Source organism: Drosophila busckii, chromosome 2R (assembly GCF_011750605.1).
Source record: "Drosophila busckii strain San Diego stock center, stock number 13000-0081.31 chromosome 2R, ASM1175060v1, whole genome shotgun sequence".
In the NCBI taxonomy this organism is placed as follows: Eukaryota; Metazoa; Arthropoda; class Insecta; order Diptera; family Drosophilidae; genus Drosophila; species Drosophila busckii.
Window position 1 is genome coordinate 12,364,037 of NC_046605.1, and position 18,155 is coordinate 12,382,191.

Below are 18,155 nucleotides of genomic sequence, written 5' to 3' on the forward strand. Positions count from 1 at the left end.
GAGTATAGATAGTTCTGCTGACGTTTGCATTGGCAAATTCAATTCGTTTTATTCCGGTTTTGGTTTTTGGCGTCGAGAATTTTTATTTATTTTTTGGTTTTTTTGTATAAAGTGGAGCGTGGAGCGAAACCGAAAGGGGGTCGGCGGTAGTCATGGCAACGGATACAACCGACAACGTAGGAGCGTCCTGCCATAAAATATTGCATGCCCGAGTTTTTGTTTTTGTTTTTGCTCGTTGCTACTTCTGTTTTTGTTATTATATTATGCTTTTGTTTTTATTTCCTTTACTGCTGTAATTTTTGCAAAGTTTTTTTTTTTCATTTCGCTCGAGTTTATTGCGTGGAATGCTATTTAATAAATTCCATTTTCGGCCCAGTCCAAGCGTCTCGCATCAACAGCTCCTCCCTCTCATCCAAACATTGCAATTCGGTTGCCATGTTGCTGGAGCTGGAGCTGCGGCGTTGCCCAGGATTTATTCTATGTTTGCTGTTGTTGTTGTTGTTGCATTGGTAAATTCAATTCGTTTATTCACACAAGCAGCAACAATATAAAATATTGTACAAATTTAATTGGAGTGCAATCAATTTGAAATTACTCTAACATTAAATGCAGTTTGTTTAATAACAAACCTAACAAGCTATAAATTAAATGAGAACTTAGATGAGCTTAAAATTTCATTACTTAATGCAATGTAGTCTATAATTTCATGCTGAAATAATTCAATTTGCTGAAAATGTAGACAGCAGAAACTTAGACTTGGCCAAGTTACTTTACCTTATAACATATATATATATTCATATATATATAGATAGCAATCAAAGCATAAGACCGACAACGCACTAGAAACTTCAGCATGGCGCGCTGGCAAGTTTTAGTTAGTTATTGTTATTTCAGAACTTTAGTTTTATGCTCCTCTCTCTCTCTCTCTGGTAGTAAAAATAGCAAAAAAACAATGTCAAGAACATCGGCGATAAAGCAATGAGTTCAAATGCAACTTAAAGCCTTAAACAGAGTCCAACGCGAAGGGCATTTGTGCTGCATTTTCCATTTCACTTGCTTTTACTGCTATGGCACGCCCTCTTTGATTGTGTGAGTGTGTGTGTGTGTGTGTAGGCAAGGACACAAGAGCCATAAAAATGTTTGAGTGCAGCAAAAGTTTTACAAACAACAGCAGCAGCAAGTTGAAAGCAACGACAACGACAAAATACAACAACAAAAGCAGTTCAAGTGCACAAGCGAACACTGCGGGACGTCCAACAACAATTTACGCAACTTTTAAAAGGTTGCACAAGCTTTACAGTTATGCATAAGAAAGTAAATATAATTATTGGTATATTTAGATAGCGTTATGATAATGCATAACTTAAATTTTATAATTGAATTCGTTCGTTTTTAAGGGATTGATGCAAATATAAATAAACAAAGCTTGCAACTTTATTTGTTGATTTTTTATAATGAGTGACTAGTCTAGGCAGTGATTAGTTCATATTTTATCTAAATTTATCCAATAATTCATGGTAACAAATCTTAAATTTTATTAAAGCTTTGTTGATAATAAACTGCCTAACAGATTAGTTTATAAAATGTTATACACTACTCATTATGTTCATTCATATATTTAATTTACATATCATGAAACCTCAAGGGATAAATGTTTATGAAATTCACGCTAAAAATATTTATTTTCAACTTTAGCGTGGTACTGTAAGTTTTGAAATTGCCCAGAGCGGATTAGTTTAGAAAATATTATTCATTAATCGCAATATTCATTCATGTTTGATATAAATATATATTCGGATTGAATATATATTTTAATTTAAACAAAGTTCTAGAACTGTTGATAATAAAGCACACAGTCTAGTTTATAAAATGTTATTCATTACTCACTATATTCATTTATATTTTATTTACATTAAAACCTAAATGTATACAAAATTCATGATAATTAAATTTTAACAAAGCTTTGCAATTTTTGATAGTGAACCACAGATTAATTTATGAAATGCTATTCATTACTCACTATATTCATTCATATAATATTTGACTTAAATATGTTTTCGGTATAAAAGATTGAATGTTTTGGAATTGTTGATAATAAAGTGCTAGAAACAGATTAGTTTATAAAATGTTATAGACTAATTATATATATTCGGCATAAAAGCTCGAAAGGTTAATGCAGAATGTTTCTAAAATTCATGCTAAAATTATAACTTTGCATTATTTAATTTAAAAAAGTGTTGGTTGAAATTCGGAGAATGCATTTTTGGGAACAGCCTTTGAAATTTTATTCGAGAATAAAAATAAAATTTGCATGCCATTAATCGAACAATCGTCGATAGCGATAACCTATTCTATGTGAGTTGCTGATAACCCGCAACACTCGAAGGTTCATCTGCGTTCGCGATCTTTGGCATCGATGCGGGAAGCATTTGTATTTTTAAATGGGATTCGGCTATTAGTCGGACATTGCTTCATTGCTCTGAGCATTGGCTTATGTTTTTTATTTAAAATATAATGCATAATATATGTATTTCTATTTGTTTTAACTCGATTGCGGTTAAGGCAGCTTAATGAGCTATTAATACTATTAAATCTAAAATACTTAAATTGTGGCAAACGCTTGTCAATTGCTCAGTCACGTTGTGCTTGTTTAAGCTTAATTGTGTCATAATTTTTGAAAACTGAATCCAGTTAAATCCGCTCTGGCAAAATGAAGCCAATAATGCTAAATATACTAATTTATTTTTTATACTTTGTACGTAGCTGTAGCTATGGGCAGCGAGCTCAGTATAGTTCTTTATTGCTTATATCTATTTTTGCGCTCTATGCGCAGCGCGGGAAGAACCAGATTTGTATGGTGTTAATTTGTTGCATCAAGTATACGCCAAGCAAACCGATACGCTAATAAACTTTGCGCTGTACTCGTTTAGCGTCTACAACGGGGCTGGGCTGGGCCCCTACCTTTCTCTTTTGAGTGCTTGTAATTATTTTTTATGAATTAAATTATGGCGTTATTTTGAAATAAGTTGCGACTGATGTGAGTTCCGGCAAAATCAGTTGAGCGTATTTGTTTAGCAGCAAATATTAAATTAGTTGCTGCTTTTAAGCTAAAAACTGACAAGTTAACAGTGTGTGTGGTGTGGCTTAGGCAAATTTTATATTTATAGTTAAGTGTAGAAAGTGCTGCTCATTCCTCAAAGTAGTAATCGTCACCAGTTTTCTCGGCTTTCTTGTTGGTAACGCTCTTGCGTTTGCGGAACTTGGTAACAGCCTTGCGATATTTAGTCATTATCTCCTCCACAGGCTCGCCGTACTTTTGGCTAACGAGCTCATTCTCGCAGCGTAAAGTAATATTGGTTAACATGCCGCCACTGCGATAGAAATTCAGAATCTCCTCGCGGCGAAACCACTTCCTGAGCACTTCGATGCTTGTGGGCTCGTAGATGCGATGAAGATTGAAGAAATGCTCGTACTGCTTCTGCATGCGGCGCAATGTCTGCTCATTGATGTTGGGCAGACGTATATAGGGCTGTCTTAATAGTTGATGCGGATCATCCTCCAGCGAGTAGTTGGCATAACGCACTGAGGGCCAGTCCAGCGTCAGAATGGTGTCGTACAAGGACTTGGGATGCCCTAGAATGCCACGCGCCATGTCAATCATATACAGCTGTGGACCCGGCACAATGTATTCCAATTCGATTTCAGCAATGCGCAGATCAGTGCCGCGATATTTGCGCTCACCAATCCATAGTATGGGTGTATCCTCGTCGGCGACATTTTTCAGCTCCTGCACCAATGGCGATGTCTGAGCGCGATAGTTTTTCATTTTATTGTTGCGCCCATAGAGCAAACAGCGCTCCACAGGCGAAAACTTTGGATAACCTGGTCGATTGCTTACAAAGTGCTCGGAGCGAAAGAGTCGACTCATTTCCATTTCAATGACATGGTAAGCGCGTCTGTGCATGGTAATCCAAACGATTTGCGTGGCCACAGCCATGAACTGCTCATAGAACAGTTTATCCTTAATCGGCGAGGATATGTTGACAATCTCCTTGGTGTGATAAAACTTCTTCATATCTCCCTCGCCCTTAACAATTATGCTGTAATTTCTGGCCACCAGCATGCGATACTGACTCAAATAGATGGAGAGCGTGCGCTTTATCTCATTCGTCTGCTCGCTCTGTATCTGGGCGGCATGGCCCGTTAGCTCATCACGCCGTATAAGCACAAACTCCACCAGCCGCAAATAATGCTCAAAGTAAATAATCAGCGCATGCAATAATCTATGCACTGCCGGCTGGTGCATGAAATTCAAGAACTTCAGGCTGAGAAACTCTTTGGGCATAAAGAACAGCACCAGATCGCGCACATCGTTTATGACTATCGTATCCGCATCGTGCGTCGTCTCCGATCGCATAAACTCTTGTCGAAATATCATCTCCTCCTCTTGATTGACCGTGCGCAGAAAATTGTAGCCGCATGTCTCAATGAAGCGCTCCCGAGCGTGCTCCAGATCATGATGCGCCTCAAAGTGCAAACCTTCGCTCTCGCTATCCCACGACCATTTGCCGCTCTGATACTTCGGCACATAGTTATCCGCATAGATGCGCTTCATCGTGACAGAAAGTATAAAAATATGAAATGCTCGTATAAATATGTACAAAAAAAATATTTGTTCTGTGTTGTTAAACAGTTGCTTAAGTTATGACAGAATTTCCACATCTATTCGGAACTATTGTAAAACACACTTGTCTGCATCTAAATTTATTTCAAAGCGATAAGAATTGTCTTATGATTTAAAGTAACTTATGGATAAATATATAATTAGTTTGCATGATCAAATCCATACACTATTCGGCACAAGTATTTTAATAAAATACTGATAAATATTTTACAACTTTCTAACACTTTAAGAAAATATTTCGAATTATTTGTATATAATATTTATAACATGATTCTGCGTGATTTAAATTAATATAAAAATTTATACATATTATTAAAATAAAAAACCATTATTAGTTTTTAATGTCTATGTTGAATACTTATACAATTATTTACGAATTTTAATGAAATACTGGCTTAACATATTTAAAATTTATCTTAACATAATCTGCGTTAATATCGCAATGGTCATTGAATCTACAAAGGAAAAATTATTATTTTTTAATTAAATAAAATATATGTAAAAAATTATGATTAATTATGATAATCAAAATGAAAATATTGGACTAATATGTTGTTGAAATAAATATGTTGACTAGTGTAATATTTAGTAGTTAATAGAATTTACTTATTTAACTTAGAAGATTTAGACAAAAACAGATAACATATATTTTGCTGCATGCTTTAAGAATATAGTAACTCTAATTAGATGATAACATATATAATATTGTATTAAAACTTAAAATTTATTTTGTTTCATTCTAATTGCAGCTGTGAAATATGGAAAAAGCGAAAGCTTACATCAAGAATGAGCTGCGCACTGGGAGTGCGCACTTGCCACTGCCCAACGATGCGGCCGCGCCCACGCTGCCAGCGGTGGGCAGTAGGCCACATGATGCTGCCAACGAGCTGATGCCGTCACCTGGGTCTTCCTACTACGCACAACATTTCTATGCAGCAAAGTCAACGGGACGCGCCTCAGCGCCACCGGAGCATACAACGCCCGCAGTTTGCTTCGTCTGCGGCGGTCATGGCAGCTACGAGGCGGTGCGCGTGCGCGCCAATCCCGAGCGGCCGCATGAGCCGCACTTTCCGTTTCTGGAGCGGCACGAGCCACCGCAGGGCATGTCGGCGGTGGCGCACAATCAAGTGTATGTGATGGCCTGCATGCTCTGCTTTCGCTCGCTGCACGAGCAGTGGGATGCGTATGAGCGTCAGCAGAAGCCGATGCTGCAGCGCATCTACCACATGAAGCGCGTGGACGGCAAGGGCTTCATAGGCGCCGATGTGGCCACGCAGAGCGAGTATGCAGCTCAGATGCTTGGCCTAAGCGCCGAGCATGTTGGCCAAAACGGACTAACGGAACTGCATAATGCCGCCGCCGCGCCTCCACCAGATGCATATAGTCTGAGTAGACACTACGACGCTAGAGCAGCAGCGGCGGCGACAGCAGCAGCAGCGGAGCAGCCGCATCAACAGATTACCTCAAGGAACACCTCGCCGGACTATTATCCGCTGAATGCCACGCCCACTAGTCAAGGGCACAATCATCATAATCACAAATACCTGAGTCGGCCGCAATCGCGCGATCTGCAGCCGCCGTCGCTACTCTCGCGTCCACTTAGCGAGCCGCCCGCTCGCCTGGCGCCCAGTCTGGGCTCCAGCTTCGCCCAGCACAAGTATAAGCTCGGCCCATACAATCACCAGCCGCCGCCAGCTCAGTCGCCAGGCCAGTACCAACCTGCCCAGTACCAGCAGCTGCAGCAGCAAACTGCCACCTATCAATTGCTGCAACAAGTGGCCGCCGGCGGCGCTGTCGATGCGCATGCTCACTACAAGGGCAATCCCTATAGTGCGCTGCCCAATCTAACTGGCTCCATGCCGCCGCTGCCTAAGCCGCCTAGTCCGGAGGATGACAATGCCACTGTGCTGGATCTACGTCATTCCTCAGCCGTCAGCAGCTCCATGCCAGTTTCCTTGCCAGCTACCTCAGCCAGCACGCCGCGTAGTCAGTCTGCCCAGGCAAGCTCTGTCAGCGCCAACGGCCCCTCCGCTGCCTCCACTGAGGTTGGCATACTGGATCTGTCCATGCCCGACAAGAACTCCATCACCGAAGTCTGCTATGTCTGCGGGGATGAGCAGCGTCGCGGCAGTCTTGTCGAACTGAGTACAGTGAAGCCCAAGGAGCCACGACTAGATCAGTCCGCTGCCTATTTTCCGCTATTCAACGAGCAGCATCCACGTCCTGCACGCTCGCGCCCAAAGGATCCGCGTGGTATGATACAAGCCTGCAGGCCCTGTCATGACGACCTCATGCACCAGTGGAACGCTCATCAGGTATGTTTAATCTCTAAGCTATACGGTTTCAAAAGCTATCATAGGAAATAGTGTAAAGATATAGATCGATATAGAGATGAGCACGGGCCTCTTCAGGCTTCGTCATATGAAAATTTCAAACGAACTCGGGCCTAGGAAAAAACACGAAACGAAAAGTAACGATTCTATATATAATATGCTTTCCGGTTTTAAACTGGGCTTTAAATATTTATTTTGGGCTTGGGAAAGGCTAAAAAGTGTTTCTTTAATGAAGGATCATGATTACTTCCCGGGGGTTTCTCTTGTTATTTATATTTAAAATTTATGATTTTTAAACCAATTACTCTTAAAAGCTTGTGGAAAATGATTTTAATCTCAAATTGCATTACCTAGGATGTTCCGTTCTCATCTGTTGTTGACTCAATGTGGCGGATAAATATTTAAACTGCATTAATTAGAATTGTGCAATTTACGCAGAGCACAAAACACAATGCATATGTGCACATATGTTATGTATACGCCGTGTAGAGGCTACAAAAAATAATAAATAAATAAAATGAAATTGAATATTTGCTGCAATGCGGTGCTGCAGCCGTTGCCGTCTCTGTTGCCATTGCAGCCAGTCCTATTCAAGGAAATGTAAAATGAATAAATAACAAAGCAGTGAAAATCAGCGGCAGTAATGGCAACGAGACAAATTAATTAAATTTAACCCACTAAAGCGGCCTCATTGAAATGCGATTTTGGCTTCATGCCAAACATAATCATACAATGCAGCTTCGCAGCTTTTATTTATCGAGCTCTCTCCCTATGAAATGCAGTACGAAACGACGAGGATATATTGCAAATAATTAATTGCGCCTGTCTTTTAAAAACGTTCTGATAATTCCGCATACAATTACAGCAATTTTAAATTACATTACATTTGCTTAAACATTTTGAATCTTTCTATCTGGTATGCATTATTCGATATTCCATGACTAATACTGCTCAGCATATTAATCTCACTTTGCATGTTCGATTAGATAGCAGTATTATTGATTTATCCTTATCAGCTTGTATTATGATAAATATGAATAATGTCATGTTTGTCTGATCCATTTTGAGCTTTTGCTTGTCTCATCTATTTTGATCTATGTATTTGGCTTAGTTTTTATTTCAATAAATTTTAAAATGACAATTGGTTGGGTAAAATAGTTTTTGTCTCATTTTAGTATAAAGTTTCTCTTGTGTAGAAACTATCCCAAACGACAAACTCTTTGCTTTCGGGCAGTGGCATAAATTTCAACTCCTCTGCAATATTAAGACAGAGCTCAGAGCCTCCGGGTCGCACTGCATCCCAATGGCATGGCTCAATTAGTTTGCAGTTGGGATTGCCTGTGCTTGCAAACGAGCTCCACATGCCTATGAGGCGATCAATAGTGCGATACTCCGCTGTAGACTTGTCCAATTTCTTGGATAGTACTGTATAGAACATGTAGGAAAGATCATCCGCATGGCATACGCCACGCACTTGTGGACCACATTTCAGAATACGATAATGATTGAAATGCGGCGAATCCATGTCGAAGCGGTAGATATAGGTGGGAGTGCTGGGCGCATAAATGGAACGAGCCAGCAATGTGCGATGAATTCCATGCCAAAAGTTTTTGACACTGAGCAGCTTCAGGCACTCGTACAACTCCATGCTGGAACGTTCTGCGTCCTCGAAGTAAGCCAGCTTAAGGCGACGCAGCTGCTCGGCAAGCTCATTGGCATCGATGGTTTCGCGCACAGGACGCGGTATTAGCGGTTCGAAAGCGCTAAGCATATGCTGCGAGTCCTGCAGCGTTGTTTGGTAACTGAAGAGTCCTTCGAAGGAGGTGCCGCCAATTATAAGTGGTAGATCGTTGCCCCAAGCATTGGCCAGCTGATCCAGCTGAGGGCGACCTATGACACAATCGTCACTGACAAACGGCTCCACAACGGGACCAAAGGCAATAATCTCATAGCTTCGCTTCTCTTCTTGGGTCAATATAGTGTTTCCTAGCTGTGCGAATTGATTGCCAGGCGTCTCTTGCAGAAACTGCAGCATTTCCGTCTCATTGCTTCCACTGCCCTTGTAACCCAATCTCTGCGCCAAGCGTCTGGCAAAATGACGATCTGGACGTACAGCCCATTCGGTCAGCGCATTGCCAGACTGCATTATAACGCGATGGAATAGACCACGCGTCTGTTCTGTATTCATTAAAATGTGTGTGCAAGCCGCTCCAGCACTCTCTCCCATTAATGTTACATTCTGCGGATCACCATTAAAACTGGCGATATGGTCTCGCACCCAACGTAGCGCCAATACCTGGTCTTTTAGACCCGCATTGCCGGGTACTTTCAAATCGGGTTGCTTCAGACTTAAAAAGCCCAGAGCGCCCAAACGGTAGTTAAAAGTAACCAGCAGCACATCTTGTTTCATAAAGTAATCCGGTCCATAGACATCACGTGTAGCGCCACCAATTTGAAAGCCTCCGCCATAAATCCAAACTATGACAGGTAGTGGACTCGGTGATTTCAATTTTTTTGCATAAACATTTATGTACAAACAGTCCTCGGAACCCGTTACAGAATTACGAACGAAATCCATTTGAAGCGGTTGCGATTGTGCAAAAGTGCAGTCCCTCACACCTTCCCAAGGCTCCGCGGGCACTGGAGCTCGAAAACGCAATTCGCCCAGCGGTGGCTTTGCATAGGGTATGCCCTCAAAAGAATAGTACGATTCTGCATCGTAAATTGTCTTGCGTTCTACGCCCTTGACATTACCACAGGAAGCATCCAAAAGTGTGGTTCGTCCTGTGCTCAGACGGTACTGCACGAATTTGTGACCAACAAATCTGAAATTAGTATTGTTGTATTATTAGGTTGTACGAACATTATCTCTATTAAAAAGTCCTCATTTTTGCGCAGTCAGCATTGTTGTTCAAACTTAGAAAGATTAAATAATTCCACTTAACTGACTTCGCAGCATATTTAGCCAAACTTACTTTGAGACCAATTTTAGTCTATCAATTATGCTCATTTGCAGTTCCATTTAATAAACAAGTGTATTGCTAACTGATTAGGCAAATAAATTCTTTTATGCGTTCCAAGCACTTGCAACACATCCGAACGTTAAGCAGAAACTAAACTTTGTACGCTTGCTTCACATAATACTTTGCTATAATACTATAACCAAATTGATTAGATAAGCTACACTGCGAACAGCTGGCTGCATAATTATATTGTTTTTGTGTACGCTTTTGCTATTCAAGCAAAAGTATTTTGAAATTTTTACAAAATATGTAACAAAGAAAGTCAGACTTCATTGAGTTTATTTAAAAATACGAACAGCGCGAGATATTTCATAATATGCCTTTTGAAATTTCTATGCAAATTTCAGAGTAAAGAGTATATCAAAGTTGGATTTGTTTTTCTAAAACTCTCAGTTACAATTTACAGCCTATTGCGAGAGACGAACTAAAAGCAACAGGGTGGATTTCATTTTATTAAAATGATGTCACCAAAAAATCCCGTTGAGACTTTAGGCGCCATGTCCGCACTCAAAATGGCCTAAACGTCAGATGGTGTGGATTAACTCAATTAACAGAGCTGGAGCCATGTATATTTTTGGCTTTATCTTTTGTGTAACTGTTATGCTTGTATAAGCTGCGTCCTTTAACTGTTATTAAATTATATTTTCACCGTCTCATTCCTCTCAGAAGGTAACCATGCTTTCATTGATCTACTCCAACTCCATTTTACGTTGCTAAGTGTGTCTGAGTACTCCATTCAGATTTTCTATCTGCTGGCACCATGGAAACCTCTCACTCTCCAGTCTATTGTTGGTGTTGCCTTTGCCTAACAAAATAAATACATATAGAGAGAGACTGCAATTTATGCATGAATTTTAGTATGGGTTGTTTATTTGTATGCAGCTGGATTCAGCGTAGATGAACAAATGTATTTGTTCTGCCTTTTGCTGTAAACAGACCGAACACAGACAACACTAGTCTATGATAAAGGATGAGTAAGAGATAGCAACATACCACTGGCCTCGACCTCCAGCTCCAGCTCCACATGCCGTTACATCTTCGTCATCGAGAGCGTTGTCGTTGACATCTTAGTCGTGTAAACACGACTTCCTCCTACTGTTTAAGGTGACAAGCACCAGCGACCACATTCCCTGATGCGTCTGTGGTGTATTGTCTGTCGTGTTCTAAATGTTTTCACTGCCTGCGCTGTTGCTTGGAAGTGGGAGTAGATGCAGTAATTAGTTGCGTCTGGAATTGGATACTCTTAATTGCATTACACAAGAAAGTTGCAAGCTATGCTTTAAGATTTTAGTCTATTCTATAGCAGTAAAACATAAGCAGGTAAAGGATAGATTGAAAGTATTCGGACAAGTTTGTGCGTAAACTAATTTAATAATTTAAACTAAAACGCCAGCACTGAAGTCTCTAAAGAGCATTAAATTCCATTAATATGCAGAAAGTATAAATTATATGCACGAAGCTGAACTAGTTCTCGCACTCTTTACGTCTTGGCACTTTAGTTGTTGTTTATGTTTTGGCATTCGCCGCTTTAATTTGGTGCGCGCGTTCCACTCGTTTTGTTAAACGTTGTATCTTCAGAAGATTGTACGGACATGCGAGTGTGTGTGTGTGTGTGTGTACTGGGTGTTTATATGTATGGAGGTGTGTGGGCAGCAGCAGCAACTCGTGCTGTCCACGATGTGGGGCGAGGCGACGAAGCTGGCGACGACGGCTGCGACTGCGTTGTTTGTTTGTTTGCATTAGTGTTTTAGCTGCCTCTGCTTTGTTTTCTTTGCGCCCCGCAGCACAAGAATAACAAATACTACGTACAAGACCAACACAGAGTAACAACAAGAACAACAGCCAAAGCCACAGCTCGCATATTCTACATCTGTAGAGCAAAAGGCAATAGCAACATACATATATACTACATACTATGTATGTATGTGTATAGGGCTCTGGCTTTGGCGCTGGTGGCTCTATCAGCTTTTTAGCGCGACTACGACGACGGCGTCGCAGCAGTCAGTAGTCAGTCAGTCGTTGTCGGACGCAGGCGTAGGCAGTTCCAATTGGGACGCATGTTTCGTACTCGAATTCGAATTCTCTCCCATACAACAATTTGTTTATTTGTGTCCACACAACATTTCATTTTGTTTGCGTACGCATTCACGCGATTGCGAGTGTACAAGTGTGTGAGTGACCATGTGAGTGTGTCTGTTTGTGTGTGCGTGTGATGATGTTATCACGCACCAATTGCCGCAATCTTTTAATGAGCTACACACACACATACAGAGTCTCAAGATTCTCAGTGAAAAGTGTAATTGTGCTAAGCTAAGAAAGCCAACAAATAAGAAAAAGTTTTTAAAGCACAAAGCAAATACAAATAATATAAAGTAGTGAGCGTGAAAAAGGCAAACACACATGCCTAAGAGCAGTCTGTTTACATACCGAGTGTGTTAATAAACAAAAGTCACGGCTGTCAAAGCGGTTCAATGTCTTTTGGGCAGGAACTTGACTACACATACACAAACATATAAATATTATAAATGTATGTGTGTCAGCGTTTAACAACAGTAGCCGGTAACGGACTCATTTATTGCAAACTGGTTTAAGCAACAACAACAATGTAACGATCGCTTAAGAAGCGGCAATTTACATACACACACACACACGCAGAGATATTTATTTGCATGTGTATTGCAGTGAGTGCGCCCCAACGATCGGTTAAGTGGGTGATTAACACGTGCACACACTGTTAATTATTATGGGCAACAACAAATCGAAAAGCGCAAGAGCAACAGACAATTTCTTAACTTGTTAAATAATGTTTACCCAATTGTCCAACTGCTACAGACTAATTTACATACACACACACATAGATAAATATACAGCTACACATTTGTTATCTTTCGCGCTGGCTGCGCTGCTCTTAATCATATGTGCGCTCTTCGTTAGCCCTGGGCGCTCGCTCTGCGCAGAGTGCAATTACTTTAACCCGCTTTAACGTGTTGGCATTTTTCGCACACTTTACGTACGTATGTATGTGTGTGTGTGTGAGTTAGTTTGTTAGGGGGGCGCTTAAGCCGTAACAACAACTTAACATTCTGCGCTTTTTAAAATAAACAGCACGCGCACTCTCAGCAGCACACTCTCTTACTCTCTCTCTCTCTTTTTTGCTTGCTTGTTAGTCTGTGTGTGTACCATTCTAAAAATAACCGTTTTATGAGCAGCTTTTTTTTTCTTCATAGTATTTCCTTTGCGTCAACAACAACGTCGCATTTTGCTCATGTATTTGTTATCGGTTATTTAACTTGATTTATTTGCGTGCGACTGTTGATTTATGTGCACTGCGCACACACACATACACACACATGCACACATATGTATGCGAGCATGCAGCAACAATAACGATAACAATAACAACAAATAACAAATAACGAAAGCAACAGCCCCCATTTCTAGTTTGCTGTAACACGCACATTGGCACTTATGTTCATTTTATAAGTGGGTCAAATAATTATTGGCACCCTCGATGTCTCCTTGTGCGACACTGAATCGTCCTTGCGCGGCGACCTTGTCAACCAGACAGCAGCAACTGATGATAAGTCAGGACTAGACATTATTTAACTGCAGCTTAGCCAAGCTCATTTTTCATAGAAACTGCTTGCTTGTATTAGTGGCATGCAACGGCGTGGCATGTTGCTGTGCATTTAATTACTTACCACTTAATCTGCAACGTCATCAGCTGATGGCCACAAATCGCGTGTGCCGCAAGTTAACGCTTTGCTATTTAGTTGCTTAATTGCAAACTCTCGCCCCAGTCTCATTCTCATTGAACGGAACGGATACGGATGCATTATGAGCAGACCACCCGTCCGCCGTCCGTTAGTTCCACGCTCGGCTAGGCACAACAACACTCTCATCTCCAGCTATCAATACTATTTAGTTTGATGTGTGTGGCAATTAAAATATAACCATTGAAATACAATCGCTAACAATGTTTAGATCAAATGATGTTAATAACAGTTTAAAAATCAAATGTTAAGTGCATAAACACGGATAATTATAATTGTGATAATGTCGTTTAATTAATGACAATAAGAATAACGTGTACATTAATCAGTCAACATGGCACAAAACTTAACTGTTGTGGTAAACGACAGCGCCAAAAATAGCAACGAGGCAACAGGAGCTGCTACAACAGCAACAGTTGTCAACTTCAGGCCAAAGGATACAAGTGGCTGGAAGGATTATAAAAAGCTCAAGACTTATTTGATACTGAAAGAGCAGCAAAGCGAAAAGGTAAACAATAATAATTGTCTGGACAAAGAGTCTGGGTAACGTAAAAGGCATTGGGAATAAAATACAATTTTCCATTTTCATTTACATATCTAATATTATTTAATTGTGTGAGCTGCTTTTAGTCCGGATTTTCCATTATTTTTTATTGATTAAAATTTTAACAAATAATACTCCCAAGAAATACTGTTACCTTTGCCGGTTTTATTTTGCTCCTATTAATAATAAATAATGTAGGTTCTAATATAAATTATATGTCTTGCTTTTGTATCTTCGAATTTCACAAAAACACATTTATTTAACTACCAGCATTGATTAAAAAATAACATTCAACATTTTTTTCCTTTGAGTATATAATGCTGATCTTGTTATTAAATTTGTAATGTTGTGGATCGTTTAAAAATTGTACTAAATTGAAATATAAACCATGCCAATGGCTTCTCTCTTGATAATTGTTCGATCTGGTGCATTTACACAGTTGTTTTTAAAAATTATCATCATTAAATAAATGTATCTTTACTTTTGTTTATTATTATGTATTACTTGAGCTATAGCAAAGACTATAGACAAATTTTTGGTATAGCCAAGGCTTAAATTCGTTTCGTTGCTGATCGAACAAATATTTGTTCAATTGGAATGCGTTTCAGTAGACTATTTCATCATAGGAATTATTATAATGCTTCATCTACTTGCGTGTATTTGTAGTTTAAAAACTGTTATTAGGTAATTATTGTATTATAAATTTTGAGCTGAATGAATGCATTGAACGAATTACAAACTAAATTGTCTGTGTCTGCAAAAAGCTGTAAATAATTATTCAATTAAATTTATTGTCTTTTAATTGCAATACTTAAAACTTAACAAGAAGTCACAACAAATTCACATAACTTATTTGCTTTAGTAGTTAATAAGCGAACAATCGCAGAAGAAACACACACAAACGAAAAAAAGAAACAGAATGTAAAAAGAGCTCTTCACAAAAAGTTATTAAACGGTCATGACCCCCATTTTTGAAAATGCTTATCAACAATATGGAAGTCCAAACAACAGCATAAAGATAGGAGACGCTAAGGGGGACGAGGGTGCCGGCGAAGGTGAGCAAATAAAGCCAGCGAACATGAAAAATGAGCATTAACAGTACACGAAAAAATACGAATGCCTGCTCAGATGAAACGGAATAGGTGGGGGAGGGGAGACGCCGGCCAACAGAAGCCAGAGACGCCATTTGACCGCTCAGCGTCGGATCAATAAATATGGATGACTTGGTGCTGTCCAGATTGATGTATGCCCCAAACAAATACGCTAGCCTCATTCGTTGGGCAGGGGGTATATCAAAGTAGATATGTGTGTGTACGTATAAGTTGTGTAATAAAAATGCGCGACTATCAATGTCAAAAAATCTGACACACAATGAAATAAGAAAAGTAAACAAACAATTAAATTGCTTAGTGCCTAATAAAATGAATGAATGTCAGTTGAGTTTGCGTGTTTGTCTTTACCAGATATGACTGGAAACTGCAGACAGCTGCCCAGGGAGAGATACGAGCATGACTTCTCAGATATATATTAAGTATATATACATTTATGTATGAGTGTAGCAGAATTTGTGTGGAAAATTTGCACATACATAAGTTGAGAGAAGAGACAAGATAGATAGAGCTAGCTCAATCTTTTTTATATAAAATTGAATCCTTCGCTAAACCAACTTTGCTTACATTTTATTTGCAGGCTGTCAATACGCCGGATTCGCAAAGATCCTATATGCTGCGAAAACGTTCGCTGCCCGTGCCGGAGCGTACAACATTCGTTTGCTACACGTGTGGCATAGACACGCCCTCATCGCAGCTGCGTCTTGTCTACTGTTGTCCCAATGCAGAACGTGAGCCTTACTATTCGTTCATCAAGTCCATGAAGGTGGTCTACAAGAACGCCAGTCCCATAAGTCCACAGGGTTTGTTTGTTTTGCATTCAATGCCATTGAGCTTATTAATAACTTATCGATAATTTCAGGCATGGTGCAGATTTGCGCCAACTGCAATGATAAGCACACGAGCCTGGCCGAAGGTGGATCAGCTGTAGTGCCAGCAACATCGACAGCAGCAACAGGAGCAGCGCAAGCATCAGAATCCAGCGGCACTGCCTACGGCGCAAGCAGCGCAATTTCTGGCAATCATGTCACAACCATAGTCAGCCACAATTCACCATCGGAAAAGTCGCTGGCCAATTCGGATTCAATGAGCAACGTGCGCTTCAAGGTGAGCACGGCTTAGCCACGTGCTGCAAACTGCAATTACCAATGCAATTAGCTGCTGCTTTGTACTTCCGAAACCTAGCATAAGTCTATTTCCTTGAGCGCTGATGCACAAATGCAACGTCATATCGCTATTAAGTGCGCAAACATGGAAATTTACTACGAGAAAATTCTCAGAGATAATGTAATGCATATAGGAAAAGCGATTACACATTATGTGAAAAAAAAACAAGCAATGCCTGTCTACTGAGACTAAACGACTTTGAACACCCTATAAATTCATTAATATACGATGTAGTAAATAGATTATAGTATGTTAGATTATTTCCGCGATAGTGCGCTCAATCAGCGAAATCAGTTTTTGTTATTACCCAGTGTAGGGTATAGCTTTCCATACGCATTTTCCAACTTACATTACAATAAATTCAACTTGGAATCACGCTAATGGGAGCAGCGTTCGTGGCGATAACAACGCTGACTGCTATGGCCCTGGCTGATAACCCCAGCGAACTTAGTGAACTCATCTGTAAGGTGCAGATTGGACCGACAGAACGTCAGACGAAATGACGGATGATGAGTCGCAGTCGTGTTGAGTAATTCATGCCTGCTGAAGGTCGGACTAACAGTGATATCAATTATGTAGATTATGAACATGTATTCTTATATTATGCAGCAAATATAAATACACACACACATACATCAGAATAGATAGTAGAACGGTTGGGCTTAATTAGTGGCCTCTTATCAGTCCGGGGCGTGCCTTGGGACAGCCGAGCAAGTCGAATGTCAACATGTTAACCAATTTGAGTCAACAAAAGTCAACATTAGATAAGACAAGTAGTATGGCCCAAGGCACTGCTTAGAGACAGCGCGAGAAAGTGCATTTCTTTTCCACAATTTATTTATGGTGGAGTCTTGAGACAGATATTTAAAAATAATTCTGATAGCATATGCCATAGCTTCAAACTGTTTTACAATTATTGAGCACGTGATGAATCCACTATTTTTTAATCTGATTTGACTACATAAGCAGTTTATTAATATGCGATAATAATGTTGATCTTGTACATAAAGTGCACAAGCACTAACTCAGCAGGAAAACAGAATTTCAAGAGTAGTTTGTCATTTGTGATAGTTAAGCTACAAAAATGCTTAACAATATTTATTTATATTTTACTCTTGTAAATAAAACATTATAATGCGAACACGCACATGCTGCGGTTCATATCTACTTGATAAAGCCCAAAAAGACATAAAAATGTTCCTAATCAAATTAATAGCATTTGAACAAGTGATAATATCATTGCCAATCTCATTAGTTGTATTGAATTATATATACTAGGAAATACTGTAGTATATGCTTCAAGCTATTAAATGGTTTTTTTTAGTTATTGCTAATAATCAAATATAAAAAGACTATATAGACAAGAAAAACTTTAAGCTAAAACGTAAATTCGATTACTTCATTGTAATTTGTTAATATTATTTATAGCGGAAAGCTTTCTAAATAAAATTATATTATTCAAGGAATTATATATAGCTATATATAAAATTGTTATAAATACTAGACAAGACTAACAATTCGT

The 18,155-nt window shown here is 39.6% G+C and overlaps 3 protein-coding genes across 5 annotated transcripts in view; 1 reads left to right on the forward strand and 2 right to left on the reverse strand.

Annotated features, from left to right (window-relative positions):
• The window catches only part of LOC108596142 (protein split ends), a 53,112-nt gene that overhangs the window by 1,954 nt on the left and 33,003 nt on the right, over positions 1-18,155 (forward strand). For 2 of the 3 annotated variants that reach the window (XM_017981633.1, XM_017981632.1), the window contains exons 2-4: positions 5,434-6,999; positions 16,047-16,269; positions 16,329-16,573. In XM_017981633.1, coding sequence (XP_017837122.1) covers positions 5,443-6,999; positions 16,047-16,269; positions 16,329-16,573 — 2,025 coding nt within the window. In that variant the 5' untranslated portion in view covers positions 5,434-5,442. Of the gene's footprint in view, positions 1-5,433; positions 7,000-14,067; positions 14,322-16,046; positions 16,270-16,328; positions 16,574-18,155 lie in introns of those variants that run through there. The other variant, XM_017981634.1, reaches the window with a different exon arrangement.
• LOC108596144 (CG14689) lies at positions 3,118-4,696 on the reverse strand. The gene has a single exon (XM_017981637.1). It carries the CDS (start codon positions 4,613-4,615, stop codon positions 3,188-3,190), a length of 1,428 nt encoding a protein of 475 aa, XP_017837126.1. The 5' UTR covers positions 4,616-4,696; the 3' UTR covers positions 3,118-3,187.
• On the reverse strand, positions 7,792-10,112 carry LOC108596143 (esterase B1). Its single transcript, XM_017981636.1, has 2 exons — positions 9,993-10,112; positions 7,792-9,842 (listed from the first exon to the last, which is right to left on the reverse strand). Exons 1-2 carry the CDS (start codon positions 10,037-10,039, stop codon positions 8,189-8,191), a joined length of 1,701 nt encoding a protein of 566 aa, XP_017837125.1. The 5' UTR covers positions 10,040-10,112; the 3' UTR covers positions 7,792-8,188.